This window comes from Paramisgurnus dabryanus, chromosome 9 (assembly GCF_030506205.2).
Source record: "Paramisgurnus dabryanus chromosome 9, PD_genome_1.1, whole genome shotgun sequence".
NCBI lineage: Eukaryota > Metazoa > Chordata > Actinopteri > Cypriniformes > Cobitidae > Paramisgurnus > Paramisgurnus dabryanus.
Window position 1 is genome coordinate 23756223 of NC_133345.1, and position 23216 is coordinate 23779438.

The 23216-nt window shown below is 39.6% G+C and overlaps 2 protein-coding genes across 5 annotated transcripts in view; both read right to left on the minus strand.

The window, feature by feature from the left end:
* The window catches only part of necab2 (N-terminal EF-hand calcium binding protein 2), a 107729-nt gene extending 104098 nt beyond the window's left edge, over positions 1 to 3631 (minus strand). For all 4 annotated transcript variants that reach the window (XM_073815747.1, XM_065279047.2, XM_065279048.2 and 1 more), the window contains exon 1: positions 3287 to 3631. In XM_073815747.1, coding sequence (XP_073671848.1) covers positions 3287 to 3604 — 318 coding nt within the window. In that variant the 5' untranslated portion in view covers positions 3605 to 3631. The remainder of the gene's footprint in view (positions 1 to 3286) is intronic.
* Positions 3632 to 5732: 2101 nt separating this feature from the next.
* Positions 5733 to 23216, minus strand: part of hydin (HYDIN axonemal central pair apparatus protein) — an 85722-nt gene continuing 68238 nt past the window's right edge. The window contains exons 49-81 of the mRNA XM_073815748.1: positions 22870 to 23068; positions 22519 to 22618; positions 22341 to 22440; positions 22052 to 22220; positions 21497 to 21732; positions 21352 to 21412; positions 21070 to 21271; positions 20688 to 20917; positions 20466 to 20611; positions 20196 to 20391; positions 20009 to 20114; positions 19558 to 19785; positions 19071 to 19429; positions 17644 to 17804; positions 17459 to 17553; positions 16677 to 16890; positions 16132 to 16335; positions 15904 to 16033; positions 15667 to 15832; positions 14859 to 15006; positions 13905 to 14112; positions 13235 to 13456; positions 12974 to 13143; positions 12663 to 12861; positions 11672 to 11830; positions 11305 to 11585; positions 10905 to 11124; positions 10398 to 10607; positions 8824 to 8987; positions 8350 to 8500; positions 8047 to 8277; positions 7079 to 7303; positions 5733 to 6942 (exon numbers count right to left, since the gene is read on the minus strand). Of these exons, the coding sequence (XP_073671849.1) occupies positions 6433 to 6942; positions 7079 to 7303; positions 8047 to 8277; positions 8350 to 8500; positions 8824 to 8987; positions 10398 to 10607; positions 10905 to 11124; positions 11305 to 11585; positions 11672 to 11830; positions 12663 to 12861; positions 12974 to 13143; positions 13235 to 13456; positions 13905 to 14112; positions 14859 to 15006; positions 15667 to 15832; positions 15904 to 16033; positions 16132 to 16335; positions 16677 to 16890; positions 17459 to 17553; positions 17644 to 17804; positions 19071 to 19429; positions 19558 to 19785; positions 20009 to 20114; positions 20196 to 20391; positions 20466 to 20611; positions 20688 to 20917; positions 21070 to 21271; positions 21352 to 21412; positions 21497 to 21732; positions 22052 to 22220; positions 22341 to 22440; positions 22519 to 22618; positions 22870 to 23068 (6400 nt within the window). The 3' untranslated portion in view covers positions 5733 to 6432. The remainder of the gene's footprint in view (positions 6943 to 7078; positions 7304 to 8046; positions 8278 to 8349; positions 8501 to 8823; positions 8988 to 10397; positions 10608 to 10904; positions 11125 to 11304; positions 11586 to 11671; positions 11831 to 12662; positions 12862 to 12973; positions 13144 to 13234; positions 13457 to 13904; positions 14113 to 14858; positions 15007 to 15666; positions 15833 to 15903; positions 16034 to 16131; positions 16336 to 16676; positions 16891 to 17458; positions 17554 to 17643; positions 17805 to 19070; positions 19430 to 19557; positions 19786 to 20008; positions 20115 to 20195; positions 20392 to 20465; positions 20612 to 20687; positions 20918 to 21069; positions 21272 to 21351; positions 21413 to 21496; positions 21733 to 22051; positions 22221 to 22340; positions 22441 to 22518; positions 22619 to 22869; positions 23069 to 23216) is intronic.

The following is a 23216-nucleotide window of genomic DNA, read 5'->3' on the forward strand; positions in this document are numbered from 1 at the left end:
GTTGGAGCTAAGTTGTAACTAAAATCTGCAGGACGGTAGCTAGCTCATCAGAAGCAGGGTTGGAGACACCTGCTATAGAGGAACTATTTGTAGTTCTTCAACGAACCATTCTTTCATAACTTTTATAGTCTTAAAAATGTTTAAAAAAAACATTTCTCATTCTTTAAAGGGGCCATGGTATGAAAATCTGTCTTTTTTCCATCTTTAAGTGCTATAATTGGGTCCCCAGTGCTTCTATCTAGAAAATGTGAAAAAGATCAACCCAGTAACTTAGTTTTGGTAAACCATTCTCTGCAAGCATGTGGACAAAAATAGATAATTGAAATTTGGTTCTCCTTATGATGTCATAAGGGGATCTCATTATAACACTACCACCCCTTAATCTGCACTATCCAACCACGTCACTGCCATTTAGTGCAGATAGAGAAAACAGCGAGAAAAAAAATTGACAGCACAATTAAGTTTTAAATTCAACAAACCACCATCATTGCGATTAGTGTTTGCATTTCATCAGCTCATTTGCATTTTAACTCTTTCACCGCCATTGACGAGATATCTCGTCAATTAAGAGAAAACGCTTCCCCGCCACTGACGAGATTTTCCGTCTTTCCGCAATACCGCTATTGGCCACCAGGTGGATAAGGTCCGCAACTTTTTAAACCCGAAGTATTGCCCTATGGCAAGCAGCTGCATGTCCGTGTCTGTTTTAAAGATCGCTCTGAATGGGATCTCTATGAAAATTCCGTCACAAAAATGGAATTATCTCTGCTTTTTGCTCAAAATGTGGTGTTTTTGCAGAAACCTACCCATATTCAAAAGCTGATTACAAAAGAACCACTGAAGGTAGGATGAAATGGTTTTTTTTGTTTGAAAGCAGAGGGTCTGTTCTTTCATTTGGTATATTGTATGTTTATATGTTTAAAGAAGAACATTTTCTGGAAGGCATTAAACTTTGGTGAAAATCATGAAAAACCCTGGCGCTGGCTGGCAACTTTTTTTAAAAACGCTGGCGGTGAAAGAGTTAAAGGACACACCCAAAACGGTAAATTTTTGCTTGTACTTTCACAGTGGTAAATTTAACATGTTACAATAAATTATTTGTGGGGGTTTTTTTGAGCTAAAGCTTCGCATATGTAATCTGGTGACACCAATGATTTAGTTTACATCTTAAAAAAGTCTTGTCGCATGGCCCCTGTAATGTTAAAGGTTCTCCATAGAACCATACCGCCAAAGAAATCGTTCTTCTATGCCATCGTGAAGCACGTTTTTAAGAGCTAAGATTGGAATAACTAGTTATTATTTAAGTCAAATTTAGCCATTTCAATAAGATTGATTCTCCACTGTTTGGCTCAGATCCAGTTCACTGCACAAATGCCAAAACTATTTGTATTTTAAAGTCAATAGGGTGATGAAGTCTTTAGTAAATGTCCCGTGCAGTCACCAACTAACAGGAAAGCATCTCTCAATTCTCACACAAAAGCATGATTTCTAAGCATAAAGTAAACCTACACAACATTCAAGACTAGTTATAAAACATGAAAAAAATCAATAGACAGATGCACATTGAATTCAGCTAATTAGTCCCTGGCAAGGTTTAGGATATGATGATGTAAGGATGGAATATGAAGAGTGTGAACACAGCTTTCTTTATGACAGCTTGTTAGTGTTCCTCTTAGTTTCTGCTGTCAGGTTTGGGGAAACCAGGCAGAGAGAATTGACACCGACACACCCTGTGAATCTCTTCATGCTTGTTCGAGACACAGCCAATGAATCGAAAGCTTTCGGAAATAGGTCTTCATAACTAGATCTCTCTTTAATGAAGACTGTTATATGGAAAACTAAAGAAATTGTGGTGGGGCTATCCGTGGCTGTTTATCAATGCATTACTGAGCTTTTTTTAGGAGAGCAATGGCTGATCCTGGAACAGCCAGGGCAGTGCAGGTGTAATTTGGTAGAGATAGATTGAGTTAAGTAATGGAATTCTGCCACAAAGCATAGAGAAAAATCAATTCCTTTACAAGCACCTGCGCTCCCATCCAAGTCTCTGTGAGAACTTGTGTAGCCTACACACACACTTACTATATAAAATACATGAACAACACCACCTCATTATCTACACAACTCTTTCTAGATTTATTTACATTTAAACATTTAGCAAATGCTTTTATCCAAAGCGTCAAAGGCGGCAATAATACTAATAAATGCACAAGGTTACACAGCAATTGCTAGATACCATACCTGTTGGAAGGATAAAAAAAAAGAGTAAGTGATGTTTTTTTATTTAAATTATGTGAAGTAGGGTACAATTGTGCCTCAAGTCTTTTCTGAATTTCTTAATTAGTTTTTTCCCATGTTAAATCCTACCTGAGAGTATCTATCTGGAACTGAACTACTTTCTTATCACTCTCTTAATGTTTTACCCCAATAAATCTCCAGAGATAAAAAATATATATATTTAATTATCCATCACCGATGAACAATACTGAGGCAATATTTGACCTACTTAATCAATACTGTGTGTTGAGACCGCAGCACAGCATTCAGCCACAAAGCTTAACAGCCACGCGCACGGCAAAAGCGCAATAAATTATTTAGATTTGGGCACGCGCTCTGAGATCCGCCCATGAAATCAGAGCAAAAATTGGTTTATAACCTCACGCTGAGTGGTACTGCGGGATACACCATCTCGACTGTTTCCCGCTGTTTTTTACGATATAACATTGTGTTTTGACATAATTTTGCATTTAATTAAAGGTTGTAGGTTACTGAAAGCGCAAATGTAACAGTCAGTGAGCGCGGTCGCGCGCAATGTTTCAACTTCCATAAGCTTTTAGTGTACGGTAATATATCATCAGATGCTCTAATATTGAATAAATCCTATAGGGTTGCAAAAACAACTGCACGGCATTGGCTATAAAGTTATAGGTCGATGTTACTCTGTTGTATTCACTACAGTAAATGGAAAATCTGTTGTAGTATCCAGCATTTGGCTGGATACGCATAGCCTACATGCAATTATTCAAAACTCTTCTGATCTCGTTTAAACCCTTTGGGAAATTAACCCTGGTTTGATTATAATAAAAGTGAAGTAACTAATGTTTTTGGAGGAATGGTTGCTATTTGTATCACCACAGTTAACGCACATATTATGGTTAAACTTTGGGTTATTACGGTTTAAATCGAATAAAACTATTTGTTACTCTAGTTAAACCGGGGTAAATTTTGAGTAAGGGACAAAACAAAGTTGTTTTTTGGTTATAAACACAACAAAAATTGAAACACCTACATCCAAAATGACAGAGATGCCTTTCCGTGGTTCCGGTGCGAAGAACTGCTCCTGAGCTACGGCCGCCTCCTCCTTCGCATATTCCCGGGTAGAGATGCTCTTGTTGTCGCTCATCTTGGTGACTATCCAGCGGACGAGCCCGTCAATTCCACCGGGCTGAGCGCCGCTGTTTCCGGACTGTGCAGCCGTCGCTATCTCGCTGTCCTGAGCCCCGGGGGTGGGCTGCTCTTTGCTGTCCTGTGCCCGGAGTTTGGCTTGTTCTTTGTGGAGCAGTTTGTGGACACCGTCCCTGCAGTAACGCGCTGCTTGTTCACACATCCTTTTGCCGCGGAGCGTTCATGCTGCGCGCTATGGGGGCGACCCCTCCCTCCCACGTGACGTCACGCATCCTAAAACTCGCCCCTCCTGTCATCCCTAATTGGAGCAAGTGTAATTCATTTGGTATAGTTGCAGAAAAAAGAACAAAAGGCAGCACGGGAGAGAGCACATGCTAAACTTTATCAAGAGGTGGTCGAGGTTTATTTTGGGCTATCGGAATTTATCTGGATTGGTTTTTAATCTACAGAACTTTAAATTCAGCTAAAACAATAGAAAGCATCACAGAAATATTGATGGGTTCAATGGTTATAATGAGAATTATATTGGTTTTAATTGGAACTATAATTGTCTCTGTGGGCCTCTGTGGTAATGTGTTGGGTTGGTGGGATCTAGTGAATGAGAACCAATAGAACACAATTAAATCCTAATGTAATAAGGGCCAAAACACAACATAAAGGATTACTGTAATTGTTTTAATGGGACCCTTTGTGGTTCATAATGGTATTTGTAATGGAAACCTTTAGAATTTCTATTGCTTTTCTTTAGCAGGGTTATAGGGTTTATAAAATCTGTACAATACATCTAAAGTGGTTCAAACAACATTCATTTTATAGCTTTAAAGGGGCCATGGCATGAAAATCTGGCTTTTTCCATGTTTAAGTGGTATAGTTGGGTTCCCAGTGCTTCTATCAACCTAGAAAATGTGAAAAAGACCAATCCAGTAATTTGGTAAACCATTCTCTGCAAGCACGTAAAAAATAGGTCATTGAATCATGTCATAAGGAGCTCTTATTATAATAATACCACCCTTACCGTGGGTTCTCACCAGCCACTTTTGAGCCGTCAAAATCGCGTCTACCGCGTCTAATATGCCGCTTGAACATTTTGAGTTTACTCGCTTCATTCGCGCGTGAAAGCCGCGCATGAAATTCTAGTCATTGAAACATTCATGCGTGAATTCACATCATGGGAGTTCCTTCCATAGGCTTCTGCGACTCCGCTTGCTTCCTGTAATCACGTCACTCCTGATTGGTTAACATGGCACGTCATTTTTCAACTCACGCATTTGCCGCGGCAACGCTCAATTTGCACCATTCGCGCCTCTATGTGGAATCACGTCTAGCGCGCTGCGCTAAACGCCTCATTTGCGCCGCGAGACCTCCAGACGTGCGTCAACGCGTCTTCACATTGACTTAACATTGAAATCACTCGCGCATGACGCCTCTACCACGGCTGGTGTGAATGCGGCATAAATCTGCACTGTCCAACCACAGCACAGCCATTTAGTACAGAGAGAAAGAGAGAGAAAAAATAAGTCACAGCACAACTGAGTTTGAATTGCATCAAACCACCATCATTGTGATCAATGTTTGCACTTCATCCGCTCATTTGCATTTTAAAGGACACACCCAAAACGGCACATTTTTGCACACATCTTCAAAGTGGCAATTTTAACATGTTATTATAAATTATCTTTATGGTATTTTGAGCTAAAACTTCACATGTGTGCTCTGGGGACACCAAATATTTATTTGACATCTTAAAAAAATATATTGTGCCATGTCCCCTTTAAGTACCACATTAAAATATGTAATTTGGTAAAAAACATGATCTGTTATTACAGATTCCAACAGCAAACTCTAACCATGTGTGGTCCATATAGGTCTATTTGCTTGTTTAAAAATGCTTTAAACACAGTTAAACGACAGTGATTGATATTGGTTAAATAAAGTCATTATTTTTCCCACAGAAACATTGTGTGATTTGTATTAAATGGTAAAACAGCAGCTTGACAAGTTTTTGGGGTGGGTACTGTAACACTCCCTCATTACATCTCTGTACTGGTCTAAAATGACCTTTGTGAGTTGAAAGACTCCCCGGTCCTGCCCTTTACGAGGGGTGATTAAGTCATTCTATCTAAAAGGGCCTTTATTTAATTGGCACCAGGAACAACCCCCCTACAGTTTGCATACATATACAGTATGTAGTAAGGCATTTAGCCAAACAACAAAAAAATCTCATCTCATCTCTTGGGCAGCTTACAGCAACCTGGTACTCCTTTATCCCCACCGAGGGAGCTTGGATAATTACAACAAGCGGTAATCTTGTGTCTTTGGAGATGCTCAGATCAACACCCCTAGCAGCCAGTTTATACGTTACAGTGACAGGCCTCTCATTTCCACACATAAACAAACTCAGTGGTACATCATTACATGTCTATAGATCACTGAATGGGTATTTTTGTTACTGTGGCTGGGGTTTATCTCTGTAAGACACACTGGAAATAACAATAAAAACCTAATGTAGTCAGGCACACAGGGCTACATCAGGGACACCAAGCAATTTACAGAGAAATATCTGCCTGCATTCACTCCACTTACATACTTGGTTTGCGATTATTAATACACTCGAGTTCATACACACCCATACTGCATGCAGTACAAATATGAAACACACACACAGTCAAGAGGGAGATACTTTCCTGTCATGGTTCAATAGCTGGGAGATGCTAAAGGTGATGTAGGAGCAACAAGTGCACCTCCTAGTGGAACTATGAAGAGTAACCCAGGAGTCACAGATGTTAACTTGTATTACAAACCCAACATACACTTGCATCAGTTTGAAGAAAATCATTTATTTTCTGTTCGGCTGTAAATCTTGGCAATAAATTACTATTATATTATGTGACACACACTTAAAGTCTGTCAAAAAGTAACTTAAAACAAATGTACTGACAGAGAAACAATATATATATATTTTTTTCAAATATCATTGCAATAAAAGCCTTTATCCAGAGAACCGCATGGATCTCTACTAATCCCCTACAGCTATATTGTTTTTTTCTCTGAAGGTAGATCTGGACAATAACCTTTTAAATAGTAAACCCAAAAGATACCCTGTCCATGGGCCTCCATCCGTGGGCATGAAATTGTTAGCTTTCCATGACATGGGCCCTTGGTGCCTGATGGAGGGCCCTCAAAACTAACTTGGATGTTCTGGGTCTTCTGGGGCAAAATAGTCTCTGTACCCTTAACAGTAAAGACAGGATTATCCACCAAAAAGGAAAAGGTTGTGTTCTGTTGAAAGACATTCTTAAAGGAAATTGAGACACTGGAACCTGAGCTGATGGCGAGGGGGCCCTGAGCTTTGGGTGGGGTGCATGTGCCATAAAGAGGGAAGACATACTCCCCTCCAAGCTCAGAGGAAATGGTAAGAAGGCTATGAATCTCTCCCAGCTGGCAGGGTTCAAAATGGACCACCACTCTGACTTCTGTGCCAGCTTGGTTCCCTGCTGCCGTTTTAATGGCCTTTTCCACAATAAAGTTCGGGCTGTCCACCTGAGTCAAGAGAGCATGTGTAAACAATCACATTACAGTCTGCGGTATACCGCTTTATTGCAACGATTAAAAACAAATGCAATAGTATGGTGCCGGAATGGGAAGAATAATGGGAAAGTGTGGGATACTATTGTACCTTGCAAATGTATTCGGTCTTGACCCGAGAGTAGTTGGTGAATTTAGCTGTGATGCTGTGTCTGCTGCCGAGGGGGGCTCTGAAATAGAGGGGCTTTTCGGGGGGTGCAGGCAATGCCTTCAGTTGAAGTTGGTAAAAGAAGTGTCCGAGTTCAGCAGTGTACAACACCAGACGGGCTTTGGTCTCTCCCTTACATAGAGGCTGGTATCCAAAAGTCAGTGTGCCCTAAACAACAAAGTTTCCCTTTTAAAAGCAACTACTGTACAGAATAATAGAAAATTATTATTTTACAAGTTATAAACTTGATTTTGATCCCAAATGTGGATATACTGTATACTACTGTATATCTGCATTGTGATGATCAGTGTTGGGGGTAACGCATTACAAGTTACACCTATAGACCGTAAAAAAAAGATGGACGACGCCTGTTCGCTCCCTTCCATTGGTGAAAAGTGAAGCCGCTTCACTTTTCAGGGCTTGTGCGGTACGCTTGGTTACACCAATTACGTAAAAATATTACTTTTATGAAGTAACGAGTAAAGTAACGCATTACTTTATAAATGTACACATTAATATTTGAGTTACTTTTAAAAAAAAACTTACTTTCTGTTTAATTAATTCAATTTAAAAATAAAATAACGTACTGAATTAATCTGAACATATTAACATAGAATTACGCACTCTATGCACCTGAGCGGGAACAGTTTGAGTCAGAAACGGAGATGGCAGGTCAGAGCTTGACATTTTTGCGGTCATAAAAACACCTGCAAGGCCTAAAAGAGATCAAGCCTCAGCCAAGTAAGAAAAAGTAACGCAAAAGTAACTTAAAAATAACGTAAGCATTACTTTCCATGAAAAGTAACTAAGTAACGCAATAAGTTACTTTTTTGGGGCGTAACTTTATATTGCAATGCATTACTTTTAAAAGTAACTTTCCCCAACACTGGTGATGATAAAATAAGATCTACCTTAGACTGGCCAGAAACGGTGACCGATGCAAGCACATTAATATCTGGATTCTGGCACTCTACAGTAAAATTCAAGTCCATTAGGAGAGGGTTCTCCAATTCCACAAACCCTGAGGCCGTCTGCCTCACCCGGGTCGCCATTTCTATAGTGCTGATGATTCCTGGGGCTGTCGCTTTGTAGTTTAGATTGTAGAATAAATACTCGCCCGTTGTCTCATTCTTGAACGTCACCTACGGTATATGCAGAAACATGATGTTGTATAGCCCATAAATATATTAACTTGTGGATTAGCACAAACTTACTTTGGCAATGTACTGGCCCTCTTTATAGGAGAAGAAGGAAAGTTTGTAGCTCTTCTTATCCAGTGGTGGAACGTCAATGTATTCCTGGCCTTTGAGGGAAACAGTGCCATCTGAACGATCTGGTTTGATCAGCTCTATAACAGCACGAAACCTGAAGAATAGTATATAAAATAGGTAAAAATATAGGATTTGGTATTTATGTATAATAAATGTGATAATCATTATAAAGCAAGTTACCAAAGAGAGCCGCATTATGGGTATGATTAGGATTAATGACTTGTTTATCATGTGTAATGAGCATGTTTATGTGTAATGTACAGTAATTACACAGTGTCTGTGCTTATGTATGACGGGAAATGTTTATTAATCAAGATAATATGGCAGCAAGAGGCACAATGGTTGACTGCTAAATTGAAAATTTTACTAAATGCTTGTTTGGTGCTTGCTTGTGAATTGTGTATTTGGATGAAGTACCGTTGAAGTCTGGGCAGCCAGTTATTCACAGACAATATCTGTGTGTGGTGGGTTTTGCATTGTATCTCTTCTACGATGGTGCTTTCAGCTTTAGGTGGCTCAGCTGTGCCGTGCAATATGTACAGTACTCCGGTGCCATCAGGAAAACTGAAGAACACAGAGCCCTGCACAAGAGACAGCAAAGTACAGACACTTTCTTTGGGTTTTTGCCTTCGACTAGATTAGGAAGTAAAAGGTGGCAGGAAATCCTCAGGGAGAGAGGAGAACATGTGTTCGGGACATGACGCAATTCAGACTCAATGCCGCTTTTCCATTTAATGCGGAACTAAAGTGTCAAAAGACTGTGTGTTGCACGCTGTACCACAGCTTTGGTATCTGCACGGTAATGTATTGACGACTTCTAGAGTATGTATTTATAGTGGGCGCTTTTTGATGCCCACTATAAAACTTTCTTTTGGGAAAGTGTGACAAAATGTGTTTTGGACTAAATTATTTATGTAAAAGGCAAAGGTAGAGATGATGTAGAGTCATTCACTATAAATTATAAAGATTTGCAAGTGGTGAAAACTACAGTACATTAAAGGAATAGTCAATTTTCTTAAAAATAAATCCAGATAATTTACTCACCACCATGTCATCCAAAATGTTGATGTCTTTCTTTGTTCAGTTGAGAAGAAATTATGTTTTTAGAGGAAAACATTGCAAGATTTTTCTCATTTTAATGGTCTTTAATAGAGCCCAACATTTAATTCTTAACTCAACACTTAACAGTTTTTTTCAACAGAGTTTCAAAGGACTATAAACGATACCAAACTAGGCATAAGGGTCTTATCTAGCAAAACGATTGTCATTTTTGACAAGAAAAATAAAACATATGCACTTTTAAAACACACATTCTCGTCTAGGTCCGGTCCTGTGATGCGCCAGCGCTACCCCACCCAATACGTCATGAATTGAAGTGATCACAGAGGACGAACGCGAAACTACGCCCCAGTGTTTACAAGTGTGGAGAAAGAGGACTGTTCCGACGTTGTTGTATGTTGAATGATACTAATTAATGTCTTTGTGTCAGTTTATTGTTTAAATGGTCCGCAAATGTGCGTTTCATATATGTAACACGTGACCTCTCTACGTCACTACGCATTTAAGTGAGGTCACGCTGGCGCATCACAGGACCGGACCTAGACGAGAAGTTGTGGTTTAAAAGTGAATTTTTTTTATTTTTCTTGTCAAAAATGACAATCGTTTTGCTAGACTAGACCCTTATGCCTCGTTTGGGATTGTTTATAGTCCTTTGAAACTCCGTTTAAAAAAACTGTTAAGTGTTGATTTAAGTATTAAGTGTTGGGCTCTATTAAAGTCCGTTAAAATGAGAAAAATCCTGCAATGTTTTCCTCAAAAAAAAAAAACATAATTTCTTCTCGACTGAACAAAGAAAGACATCAACATTTTGGATTACGTGGTGAGTAAATTATCTGGATTTTTCTGGAAGGAAATTGACTATTCCTTTAACATATCTTAATTAGTGTCATTGTTTGTATTCAAACACACAGTAGTTATATAAAATAATATACCTCATGCCTCTCCCCTTCTGCAGTCATGACTAAGGGCTTGTATGTGATCTCATAGTTGTTCTGCTGAGGAGGATCAATGAGGAGAGTGGGCAACCCGCTCCAGTGCTCTCCCTCTATGACACACTTCAGCATCCCGCTCTGGTTAATCCGATTGAACAGACCCACGGACTGAGTGCACTGACTGCGCACCTGACACACAAAATTCAACACCTGTCCACACACATAAGGAACAAGAAAGATAAGCGAGAAACAGAGAAATGACTGAGCAATGAATAGTCCATATTTTTATACCTTTAATATTTTCGTCAGTACATCTGAAACTACTAACACAACTTTAAATAAGTTTACTTATAAAATTTGTGTTCCCTGCCATCCTGGGTTAACTTTCACAGTGAGCTTGTTAAAATCTTTATATGCTCACTGTGGGTTTTGAAACATAGCAAAAGACTTCCGACTTCTGCTCTCTCGATATCTCTGGTCATTATTATGTTTACTGCAGCCGCTCACCTCTGCTGCAACTGGTGGGACAATGCAGGAGCCAGTCAGGGTGAGTTTTACAGGTTTGCTCCTCTCTATAGTACAGCGAAGGTCTTCATAGCGCAAATCTTGACTTAACTCGACGGGGGCAAAGGTCACTTCAAGGGGCACTTCCATTCCAGGTGTAATATAGCCCTCAGCAGGGGAAATAATGAAGTCTGGAGCAAAACTCTTTACATCCCATTTGAATCTGAAGAGATTACAGAAAAACGTATGGAGACTTCTATATCACATATCATATATAGGTACGTCTGTATAGTGCATACATACTGTACAGTAATACAGCAAATACCAACTCAAAAAAATAAAAAAATCTACTATACCTACTGTATTTAAACACAAGGGTCTGTGATAATGTCTGAATATATACCTTGCCCCAATGTCCCCAGTGTTCTGCATAATAATGCGACGCGAGGCTTTGCAGCGCTGGACCACGGCTCCAAACTGCAGGTAGTCTGTATCCAGACTGACCTCCACTCCCTGACAGCAACCTTTCATTACCAGCAGGGGGCGCACAGCACCCAGACACTGTAACTGCAGTTCCTCTGTAAAAGGAGAAATACGCCGCTGAGGAGAGAAGAGAAGCTCCAGCACGCAGCGTCCACCTGCACCCTTCAATGTCACCTGCCCTTCTGGACTCACTGACAGGACCTAAAAAAGCACAGCTTAGATATACCGCAGAATTTAATGAATCTGTTTATATGTACAAACAGTAACAGTATTTGTTCATGTGTTACCCTGGGGTCCTGGAGGACGTAATTAGAGTTTGTGCGAACGAGACTAAAAGTCAAAGGACAGTGGCTGTTGTTCACCAGAGGGACCAATTTGCGACTTTGTTGGCCAATCTGCAAGGCTCCAAAATGTACTACCTTATGCCCCGGGTCTTCTAAGTTAATCTGCGAGAAACGGAGGATGATGCATATCAGACATATCAGTTCCAGGAGGAAGGAAATGTATGACTATTAAAAATGTAGTTTAAAGGAAAACACCACCATTTTTCAATATTTTACTATGTTCTTACCTCAACTTTGACGAATTAACACATAGCTATCTTTATTCAATGTGGGCACTTAATTTTTGTACAGAGTGTCATGAATGTGTTAGCATTAGCCTAGCCCAATTCATTCCTTCGGATCCAAACAGGGATGAATTTAGAAGCCACCAAACACTTCAATGTTTTCCCTGATTACATGAGTAGTTACACGAGTAAGTATGGTGGCATAAAATAAAACGTGGTGATTTTTAAGCGGATAAAAAATGAGAACTATATTTTATGGCGGAAGAGTTTGCAGCACTTCGACCTCGGGGCAGTAATATTGACGGAAGTTTGAGCGAGAAGGGGAGTAGTCAGGAGTGATGAAGTTACTGCGCGATGAGCTTGAAGTGCTGCAAACTAAGTGCTCTTCCGCCATACAATTTAGTTCTCATTTTTTATCTGCTTAAAAAAATCCCCACGTTTTATTTTGTGTTACCATACTTACTCGTGTAACAACACATGTCACAGTCTTTAAATAGGGAAAACATGGTAGTGTTTGGTGGCCTCTAAATTCATCCCTGTTTGGATCCTAAGGAATGAATGGAGCTAGGCTAAATGCTAACACATTCACGATGATTTGTACACGATTAAGATTGTAGATTAAGTGCATGCATTGAATAAAGATATGTTGAAAAACATAGTAAAGTATTGAAAGACGATGGTGTTTTCCTTTAAACAAAGTGCTATCTCACCTGCATCTCAACCCCCTGTCCAAGGATCTCCACTGTTTGTTTGGCACACTTATTCATCTCAAAAACCACTTTCTCTTGGTAACGAACTGCTTTGCGTGGGTAGAATGAGAAGAGCACCTCCACAGAACCGCCGGGAGGAAGGACTTGAGGGGTGAAGCTTACCTCCAGGAAGGATGTGTTGGAAAACAAGCAGTCCAGACTAAATTTGTACAATTATACAATAAAATCAAACTTTGCCGTATGCATTCTTACCCATGTAAAATACACCATTTGTGTGGGTTTTTTTTTTAATCTAAGATCTGTGTCTGTACCTGATTCCTCTGTTACTTCTATTGCCAATGACCAGTGTGTGTGTAGCAGGTGTCATGCCAGTGCAATATATGAAATGCATTCCAAAGTTGTGCTTGAGAAAAGAAAATTCTAACTCTGGGACCAAAGCAGACCCCGTTAAGGCACAACGGAATGTCGGGCCATTCTCTATCTACAAAATGAGAATAAGAAAATTTTAAAATGCCCCAAAATATGCAAATTATATAACAGTACAATAAGTGGAGAACAGGGGTCTACTTTACCTTAATGGAAAATGTTGAATCCCTAAGAGTACATTTCCGCTGAGGGCAGAAGGTCACGGTGCAGTAGCTCTGTCCTCCAGCAGGCACTGTGTCTAGTTTAGGTTTCACCTGCAGGTGGGGCTGAAGCATTGCTGGCCCAGACAAATCATACTCAACATTCAGTGTGAACTTCCCAGGATTAGACACCACAAAGGTACATGTGGATTCATCGTTTAGCTCCACCTATTCAGATTTAAAAAGGGGTAGATAGTGCTGGTGAAAACTAAGTGATGGAAAATTTCACATAGATGTATTTAACTCTTTCGCGCCAGCGTTTTTCATGATATTCACAAAAGTTTAATGCCTTACAAAAAATGTTCTTCTTTAAATATATAAACATACAATATATCAAATGAAAGAACAGACCTTCTGCTTTCAAAAAAAATAACTTTTCATCAAACCTTGATTAGTTTTCAAATATGGGTAGGTTTCTTAAAAATACAAAATTTTTGTGAAGGACTTTTGTTAGAGATCAGATTCAGAGCGATCCTCAAAACATACATGGAAATGCAGCTGCTTTGGCAGGGAAACGTTTTCTCTTAATTGATGAGATAACTCGTCAATGGCGGCGAAAGAGTTAACAGGCACGCATAATAATGTAAGTGTGCATACTTGACTTTTCAGGTCGTACCTGTTTGAAGTCCACTGGGTGAATATGGTCCGCTGAGAGCTCTTTGATGGATCCCTCTGGGCTCTCATACTGTACGTGAGCATTTAGTCTGTAACACTCCCCTTTAATATTCATTGTCAGAGGCTGGAGCTTCTTCTGCACCGTCAACACCAAATTAAAAGCTACATCTCCCTCACGAGTGGGAGTGAACCGTATAATCAATGGGATCCTATCGGAGGAACAGAAGAAGCTCAGGGAAAACACCCAACCGTTTGCCAGTATTTCTTCAAAAAACATATTTAAAGGGGGGTCTAAAGATATTTCATGTATTCTGACTTATTAACATTGTTAAAGAGTTGGATTCCTCATGCAAAGTAACAAAAAAGCAGTTGGACGTATGACGGCGTATGACAAAATTTACGTCACCAGAGAAGTGTTTTTGTTTGTGAGGGAAATGTTTTTGTTTGCTAGTTCAGCTTCCCAATGAACCCATCCTTATAAAATCAATGGATATAGTTTGTTTATCAGGGGAAGCAGCTGAGTTGTGCAAGTCTGTTTGTTTAAAGGTGGATTTTGTTGAAAAGGGGTGGTCCCAACCGGATCATGAGGGGCAGGTGGTAAATAAAACTGCATCAAATGTCTGTTTGTTGGCAATCGTCACATACAGTAAGTGCATATAAATTACATGCACACGCAGCGAATCATAAGTTGTCCAAAGATAAAGTGCGATAATGTATGGTGTGTGTTGCTTGCTTGTGACTCGCTCCGCCCATGGTACCCTCCAGGGGCACACTTTTTTTCCGGAAAAGTAGCAGTAAAGCTGATCTGTCTTTTGTAAATCTAATAAAACTAAAGATTCTTTAGAGATATGAAGGATGCAAAACTATTCAAGGTTAACAAGAAATTAGCAGAAACACTTTGTTGTGTGACCTTTTAACATTTAAATCTCTTGATCTGGAAGAATTTTGGACTTACTTATTTTTGGGTGGAACTGTTCCCTCCATGGGCTCCAACAACAATTGGTTTTGAAAGCCCTCAGTGAGGCAGGAGTTCTTCTGGACAGTGAAATTGAACGGCTGATCCTCACCGTTCACCAGAAACACAGTGTGATGAGCTTCAAAACCTGCACACAAAGGCACATGAACACCACTGCTTGTACAGCATATTTTTGTGTATGTTGGAGCATATGATATTTATACTCTTAAATGTTATGTAATTTTCAAAAATATTCCAAAGAAAACAATATGCAATATGCAAGTAAGCCATTTAATGGTTGATTTCCCTAAAAACAAACCCTGAGACTCTTGTGTGGCAGTATTGAAACTTAGCATCCCTTGGAGCTTGGCATACAGGGTAGCAATGCTCCATTATGTTTGTAGTAATCATTCTTTTTTTAGTTATTTTTTTTGGGCCATTTTGCCTTTTTATTTGATAGACAGTAATTGAGAGACGACAGGAAAGTAGAGGGTGGAGAGAGGGGTATGGGATCGGCAAAGGACCTCGAGCCGGGATTCGAACTGTGCGTCTGCACCATATGTCAGAGCACTGTCCACTTCACCATCGGCTCCGACCATGGTAGTCATTCTTAATAAAATTTATAAAATATAATATAATAGATATATAATAATATATATAAATATAATACAAATATTATATTTGAGTAAAATAGAAGACTATGGCAGGCAATAGGAGTTTGTGTTTTTCCCAGAAAACGCATGTCACTTCTAACAAATGCATAAACTGCCTTAACATGTGAGAATAATGCATTTGATTGAAATCTCACCTACAAGCAGGCTGCCCAGATTGAGATGAGCTCGATCAATATAGACTACAGGCTCTTTAGAAGTCCCCACCAGGAGGAAGGGCATTGACAGTTTGTGTTCGGGGATTAAGAAGGTCCAGTAAGATTCCACCAGCTCCAAGTCGAAAGCCCGGTACTCAAATGAGACCTAGGAACAAGAAGTTTGATATCAATGCTACACTACCAGAACATAATTGTTAACCTATCAAACATACACACCTTCACTTCTTTTCCAGGCTGAATGCACATGTTTGGTGTTAAGCATTCGAAAGGGGAATCACCTTTCGAGTCCTCACATCTCCATATGAAAGAATAAGGCTTGTTTGTGGGATTAACAATACCAAATTCCCTGAGAGAAAATAAAAGATTAATAATTGTTTATTTGTGGTTATGGATAAGCAGTTTTATTATGTAGCACAAACATAAATGTTGTATAAGTTTTCGCACCTGCGGACCGATGTGCCAATGCCCACTGAAGTGAAGTCTATAACCCTGGTATTGGGGTCCACATTAGGAATACTCTGCAGCTCTGTGTTGCGTCTGTTTGCAGTGAGGTAGTCTGAATCCTTTAGGTGGAAATGACAGTATGGCAGCAAACAACGACCATTTACGGCGATTTTTGGACTCTGTTCGCCCTTTAGATTTGGGATACTGCAATGAAAATAATTTCCTTCATCATTTATGCAACATAAAGTCATAAAGTTTCATAACCAAGCAGAAAATCAGGTCATAATCAGTCAATTTCAAACCCTAATGACATTTTTTATAAAGAGAGTTAGAGTCTGTGTTACGTAACGGTACAACATGAACCTAATGACTGTATTGCCTAAGCAGAACAGAATACAATAACAGGCCTAATCTACTAAACAAAACATCTTTCTGCAAATACATACGGTATGCACCAGAAATAGGCTTGAGCATCAAAGACAAACAAATTATCCATGGTACTCTGTATGTGTCTATAAATATTCGCGTCTGTCTAGATCTCCCACCTGCAGATTAAACTGGCCTCAAACTCAGCCACTTCCAGAGGGGAGAACCGGATCTGGAAGGTCTGACTCACTCCTGGGCTGATAGATCCTACACCAGGTTCAACACTGAAGGGAGGGAGCTCTGGGTCTCCTAGCAATAGAGAAGACAGACTCTGCAAAGAGCTTGCTGGTCTCAAAGGTGTCCTGGTGCCTTGAGCTAAACGAGACGTTCGACCTGATACATCAACACACAAACTTGCATAAATTATTTTAAGTTATGCCACAAATGTAACATTTTAGATATAAAATAGCATAATTCCTTTTGGATCAAGTATCTACTGTATATTAAAAGGGAAAAAAAAATTTAAAATGTCAAATAAAACTTTGATGTCCCCAGGGTACATATATGAAGTTCTAGCTTAAAATACCCCACAGATAATTTATTATAGCATGTTAAAATTGTTTTGTTTTTGGGTGTGTCCTTTTAAATGCAAATTAGTTGATCTCTACACTAAATTGTAGTGCCGTGGTTGGATAGTGCAGATTAAGGGGCTGTATTAACCCCTTCTGACATCACAAGGGGAGCCAAATTTCAACGACCTATTTTTTCACATGCTTGCAGAGAATGATTTACCAAAACTAAGTTACTGAGTTGTTTTTTTTTCACATTTTTTAGGTTGATAGAAGCACCGGGGAGCCAATTTTAGGACTAAAACATGGGAAAAGACAGATTTTCATGATATGTCCCCTTTAAAACATTAAATAACATGCAAAATGCAGATATTTTAAGGCAAAATGTTTACCTTCATGTTCAAAGCATGCAGTCTTTCCATACGTCTCCATCAGAACCTTCCAGGAGTACTCCAGATTAACACTGCCATTGTTTTCCATCTGAAGCCTAGAAATATCACACATTAACATTAAACATACTCACATTCACTTTTGAGCAAATACTCTGTTACTGTCATATGAATGCACTGACACCTACTTAAAGACTCTAGTCTGGTAAAGCATTGTGTCTTTGAAGCGGATGGGTCCAGTGTCACATTGGTACTGGACGTAATCACATGTAGAACTGACTATTAGCTCCACCTCTCTTGAGGAGTCCTCCACTACAGAGGGAAGAGGCTCAGGATCTGCCACTACAACCTGTTTAGAAACATTGTAAATTTACTGTCACGTTAGTTCAAAACTTACAAAATGTACATGCAATTCGCAGTGAGGGCTTTACATATGTGACCAGCCACGGAAAGAAGGGACACAAGTCGGATCTGGGCCATTTTGAGTTATTCACAGATTCTGAGTTTCTAAGCTTTCCAACAATGTGTAACACATGGAAATCTGATAAGATTTGGAGAAGTTGTGGCCATTTGAATTTAGGAACTCAGAAAAACTCAAACCGAGAAAATAGAGACGAAAGGGACTCTCTTTTCCAGCTAAGGGAGACAATAGGGCTCATTTACATCTCATTTAACTAAGCATTACCCCCGTAAAGCCGTTTTGAGATACAGATGTTCTAGCATCATATGTAGTATTTTGTGACAGAAGTCCGGATGACAACATGCAAAAATAAACAGGACCTTTTACCCTTGTGTTGATCACAAAGTAGTCAAACTGTAAGTTTAAAAAAAAAACTTAGCAAACATGTCTGAGGGACAGGTTAGTCACGTCACTACAGTCATGTGACTTCACTCGGTTCACAACAGAACCGAAAGAGAAGACCATGCTGAATAAAGTCGTAATTCTTGCTATTTTTGGACCAAAATGTATTTTCAATGCTTCAACACATTCAAGCTGACCTACTGATGTCACATGGACTACTTTGATGATGTTTTTATTAACTTTCTGGACATGGAAATCATACATAGATTTTCAATGGTTGGGACAAAAGCTCTCGGACTAAATCTAACGTTAAAACATCTTAAACTGTGTTCTGAAGATGAACGGAGGTCTTCCGAGTATAGAATGACATAAGGGTAAGTTATTAATTACATTATTTTCATTTTTGGTCAAACTATCCCTATTAAGGAGCCACGCTGTTCCCTTTGGGGGCGGGGGCAAAAACACCCGCTTATCCAGTAAGTAAATATACACAGACAATGCACTGTTTAACCTAACCCAACAAATCTCCAGAAAAACATGCCAATTTCAACTGCAAATTTATGCTTTTAAATATACAAAAACTGCTATCTCAAACATGAAATGGCTTCTTCGTGATCTCAACTAACAGATTCTGCAATAAAACGAAAATCACACTTATTTTCTAGAAAGTTGTGCTGCCGACTTGTGTCAATGGTTTCCGTGACCGGTCACATATTTGTATATTTAATTCTAGACTGTATTGTATTAAATTTGCATTCTGTGGTGGCACAGAGATTGATGTAATCAAACCATTACTGTTTCTTTAAAAGTCACCTTCTGTTTAGTGGGCCGCTCTGAGGACTTGTTGTCTACATCCACCCATTTAACTGTCTTGTGACAATCGTCCCAGTCTGGCACCTGGTCTACAGGCTGCTGAAAGGTGATGGTGTTGAGTTTACAGGTAATAGCTTGCGCGTTCAGAACAGTGGGCTGCTCTGAGCAGAAGGTCACAGTCACAGCTTTGGAGCACCCAGCATGCAGGTGACCGACCTGTGGGGAAAAGCTTAACTGTGGTGCACTGGGGACCCACTCAAAGCGTAGCACTTTGGATTTGCTCGGGTTCGTCATGGTAAAGGTTTCTTGATAAGCTCGGCCCACGTGACAGTCCCCAAAATGCAGAAGATCAGATGAACCTAAAAAAAGTACTTTGTTTAGTCTTGTTTAAATCATTTTTCATTTTTAAATATTTCTACAGTACACCATACCTCAACAAAACATAGGAGGAAAAATACATAAAACACACATTTAATGCCTCACTTACTTTCAGTGCTCTCCTGCTGAACTTTACCGCCAATGTTTTCCAGGATGATGATGTCATGGTAACCCTCACCCACAAGTTGCACCATTGTCTGATCATACTGGTTATCTTGCACCATTACCTTTATGCTGGTCTCAAACTTCTGAGCTACCTTTGGATGAAACCCAATTTGGAATTCTGCTTGTTGCCCAGCCATGAGGGTCAGAGAGGCTACATGAGCGATCTCTGTTTCTGGAGGAAAATAAAGACCCATGTCATTTAAAGAGAAAATACTTGAGTCTTAATAGAAGAACTTGTTTTAGCGTCACAAGGTCACATGACAAAATGTCAAGTTGTAATTTGCGTGATCGGATCACAAAATGTTATGGATTCTGATCTGTAAAAAAGAACCCAAAACACATCCTAATATCAAATGCAAACAGAACCTTTCCAGTATTTGTGTAGACACCTTTACCTTTTCCAGGTTCCCGTTCCATGTGCGATGAGGCAAGTTTGCATACAGTGCCAGTAGCAGCTTTCAGAGTAAAAACATCCAGGTGATGTTGCAAAATAATGCTAACCTACAAACATCAGAGAATCATACATTATTTCAATAAATATTAATGTAAGAGAAATTACAAATTAACTCTGATCTTACTTACATGTGCAGGAACATTTCCATTGTTCTTCATCACCAATGGAAGAGTCTGGCCTCGGCCCACCAACAAGCGCTTAAACTGAACCAATGGCTGACCTTGATTTGTCCTCTGAACAGGCCTCAGAACAGTGATGCAGGGCAAGTTGCCCTCACCCATAACATCGAACACCAAAGCTTTCGACTTAATGCCAGGGGCTTGGCTGCAAAGCAAATAAATGTAAACCATCCACCTAAACACAGACACAGTTCAAAGCTAAACTACAAAGCCAGCTACCTCACAGCCCCCTTCAGAACGGCCTCAAACACAGCGTAATACGTCTGCATAGTCGTGGGGGAAAAGGCGACTGTGACGAAAGCGTGCGAGTGACTGGCGATGCACAACTTTGAGGGGGTCAACTCGAAAACCTCTGCATTTTGAGTCTAAAATGACCAAAGAACACTAAACAGATGTAGCTACACAGCATGAACAATAAAAGAGCAAATTATACAAACAAACCTTAACTGACTTGATTGACAGGCTGAGTTCACAGACCACTTTACCCGGGTTGGTCAGGCGGAACTTTGCTTTGGCTGACCGACCCACCAGTACATTGTTAAATACAAACTTGTTCTCATCCTGCACATAGACGCCCATACTGTCTCGATAGTGTTCACACTGCAGCATGCTGCTGATCTTACAGATACGGTGCTCCTCAAAGATAGAAGCGATGTCTGTATTTGCTATTCCTAAAGAGCACAGGGTAAAAATCATGACCACTTGAATTTGAAGTGAATCTTGAACAACATAAAGAATGCACACCCAAGATGGTATGTATGTGCAATTAGGTCAAAAAGAGGACATTATAAAAATGTACATCTACTTGTTCATGGTCACAAACCTGGCATGCAAACTTCTGCCACAAGCTTGTATGGAATCCCGTCTGGTTTGTCAGAGGGGTCTCTGTCAGAAATGACTATAGCCAGACTTTCCTCCCAGCTACCTACATGATCTGCCTTGCAATCCACAGTCACTTGTTGTTGAGCTCCAGGTGCCAGAATGCCAACGCATGGAGACAATGAGAAAACACCCACTGATAGTAACTGTAAGAAACAAAGACATAGCTTTGCAAAATATATTATTACGCTATCAAGAACTCAAGAGATACAGTGAAATTTCTTACCAGTGTGGACGTGCCAACCTCGTTCAGTAAAGTGTCTTTTGAAGCCTGCCTATTTCCCAGGCTTAAAAAAGAAAAACACTTTTTATGTACAACATTTCAAAATGCTTTGATATTTTTTAAACGTTAAATAATGCACAGCACATACCCTCTTCTCTGTGCTGGAACTAAAGGAATTTTGCACACTCTGATGTTGAAATGAAACTCAAAGTTGCCATTATTCTGCACAGTAAGAATCTGTCTCTTGCGAGAACCAAACACCAGTGGGCCAAAATTGATTTGGTTGGAAGGAGTGATGCTGTATTTAGAGAAGACCGATTGAACTGACACTTTGATTGGTATTGCGTTAATGGTCTCACCACCATCCAGACTGGGTTCAATAACCTGGAGCAAATGCAATATAACACATTAGTTCTGTCTTCACAATAGCAGAGTTTTATTAAAAAACTACAATGATAAAGGGGTCTCATTCAGTAAATGTGTGCACACACATAGGTGCATGCAGTTTGATGACTTGAATGCTGTGTGAAAAGCATTTATCCTGTATGAAAATGGTTTGGGTGTGTAGTATAATTATGTACGAACATGCACATTCTTAAGTACAATAATACTGTATGTTGGCTGTTGTTTATATGTTGTACATGTTTTGTGACAATGAGTACACCTCATTCATCATATTTATTTAAATGAGTGGATTATAGACCTGACAGCAAAGGATTGGGTTATCTCTGATGGACACTTCTTTATGGTGCTGAAAAACAATCTGAATATTAGTGAGCTTGTTGTTGGGGCGTAGGCAACCGTTTTGAGGTGTGATGGAGAATAAAGAGTTCAAATCTGGCATTCCTGGGTCAGTGGGCTCCAGTGCAAACCTTTGAACAAAAAATATTGAAGGAAAATACAGTCATTATCAATGTTAACTTTAATTTCTTTTTTTAATCATTGCGGCAAACAGGTATAGTAGATGTCTGAACAGCAGTGTAATAACTTACTTGAAGGCTATGTCATATTTGCCTTTATTTTCTAACTTAATAGTCCGCTTCACCTCTTCTAATACTTTGATCGTTCCGAAATCTAATAAACCATCGGAACCTAAAAGCAAATGCAACCACAAATAAGTAATCATAAGTAATGGTGAGATGCGCCAATGAGTTGCAAGCAAGCAAGTACCTTCCGGAAGAATTATGTCCACCGCAATGTCATAGACCTCTGCAGAGATCTGAATCTCTGAATTTTGAACAATGCCAAGAATGTTGTCCACATCTGACACCTGGTAAACACATACACGACCCATTAAGACACATGTTAGACATGCTTGTGCATTAAAATGACTAAATCTAAAATGTAAATTGTAATAACATAGACTACATGACAGCATTACTGCTGTTACACAAGATGCATTTGGCAGATGCTTTTATTCAAAACACCTTATAGTGCATTACAAGGAATACATTTTTACATTATGTGTGTTCCCCGGGATTCAACCCACAGCTTTTTGTGCAATGCTCAGGAAGACGTTACCTTCAAAGAAATACTTCTCTTCAGTTTCACTGGGACTCTGGCCATGAAATTCATGTGCAAGGGAAACTCAGAGAGAGGCATGATGATCCCTTGGTTCTGCGACACACTGAATTCATCTCCGAGGTGCTCCAGCTCCCACAGCTTCCAGGCAGCCGGCAGAAGAGTCTTATTGCGCAGGGTCAGGTTCCGGGTTTCCTTTCTGTAGGAAAATGCACAAACAATATTTTTTCACCTGCAATTTTTCTATGCAAATATACAGTACAGTTAATTCATATATTTGAGAATTGATATGTTTTTTTAATATTTAAGAAATTTACTTACATCACATCTTGTTTGAATGTGATTAC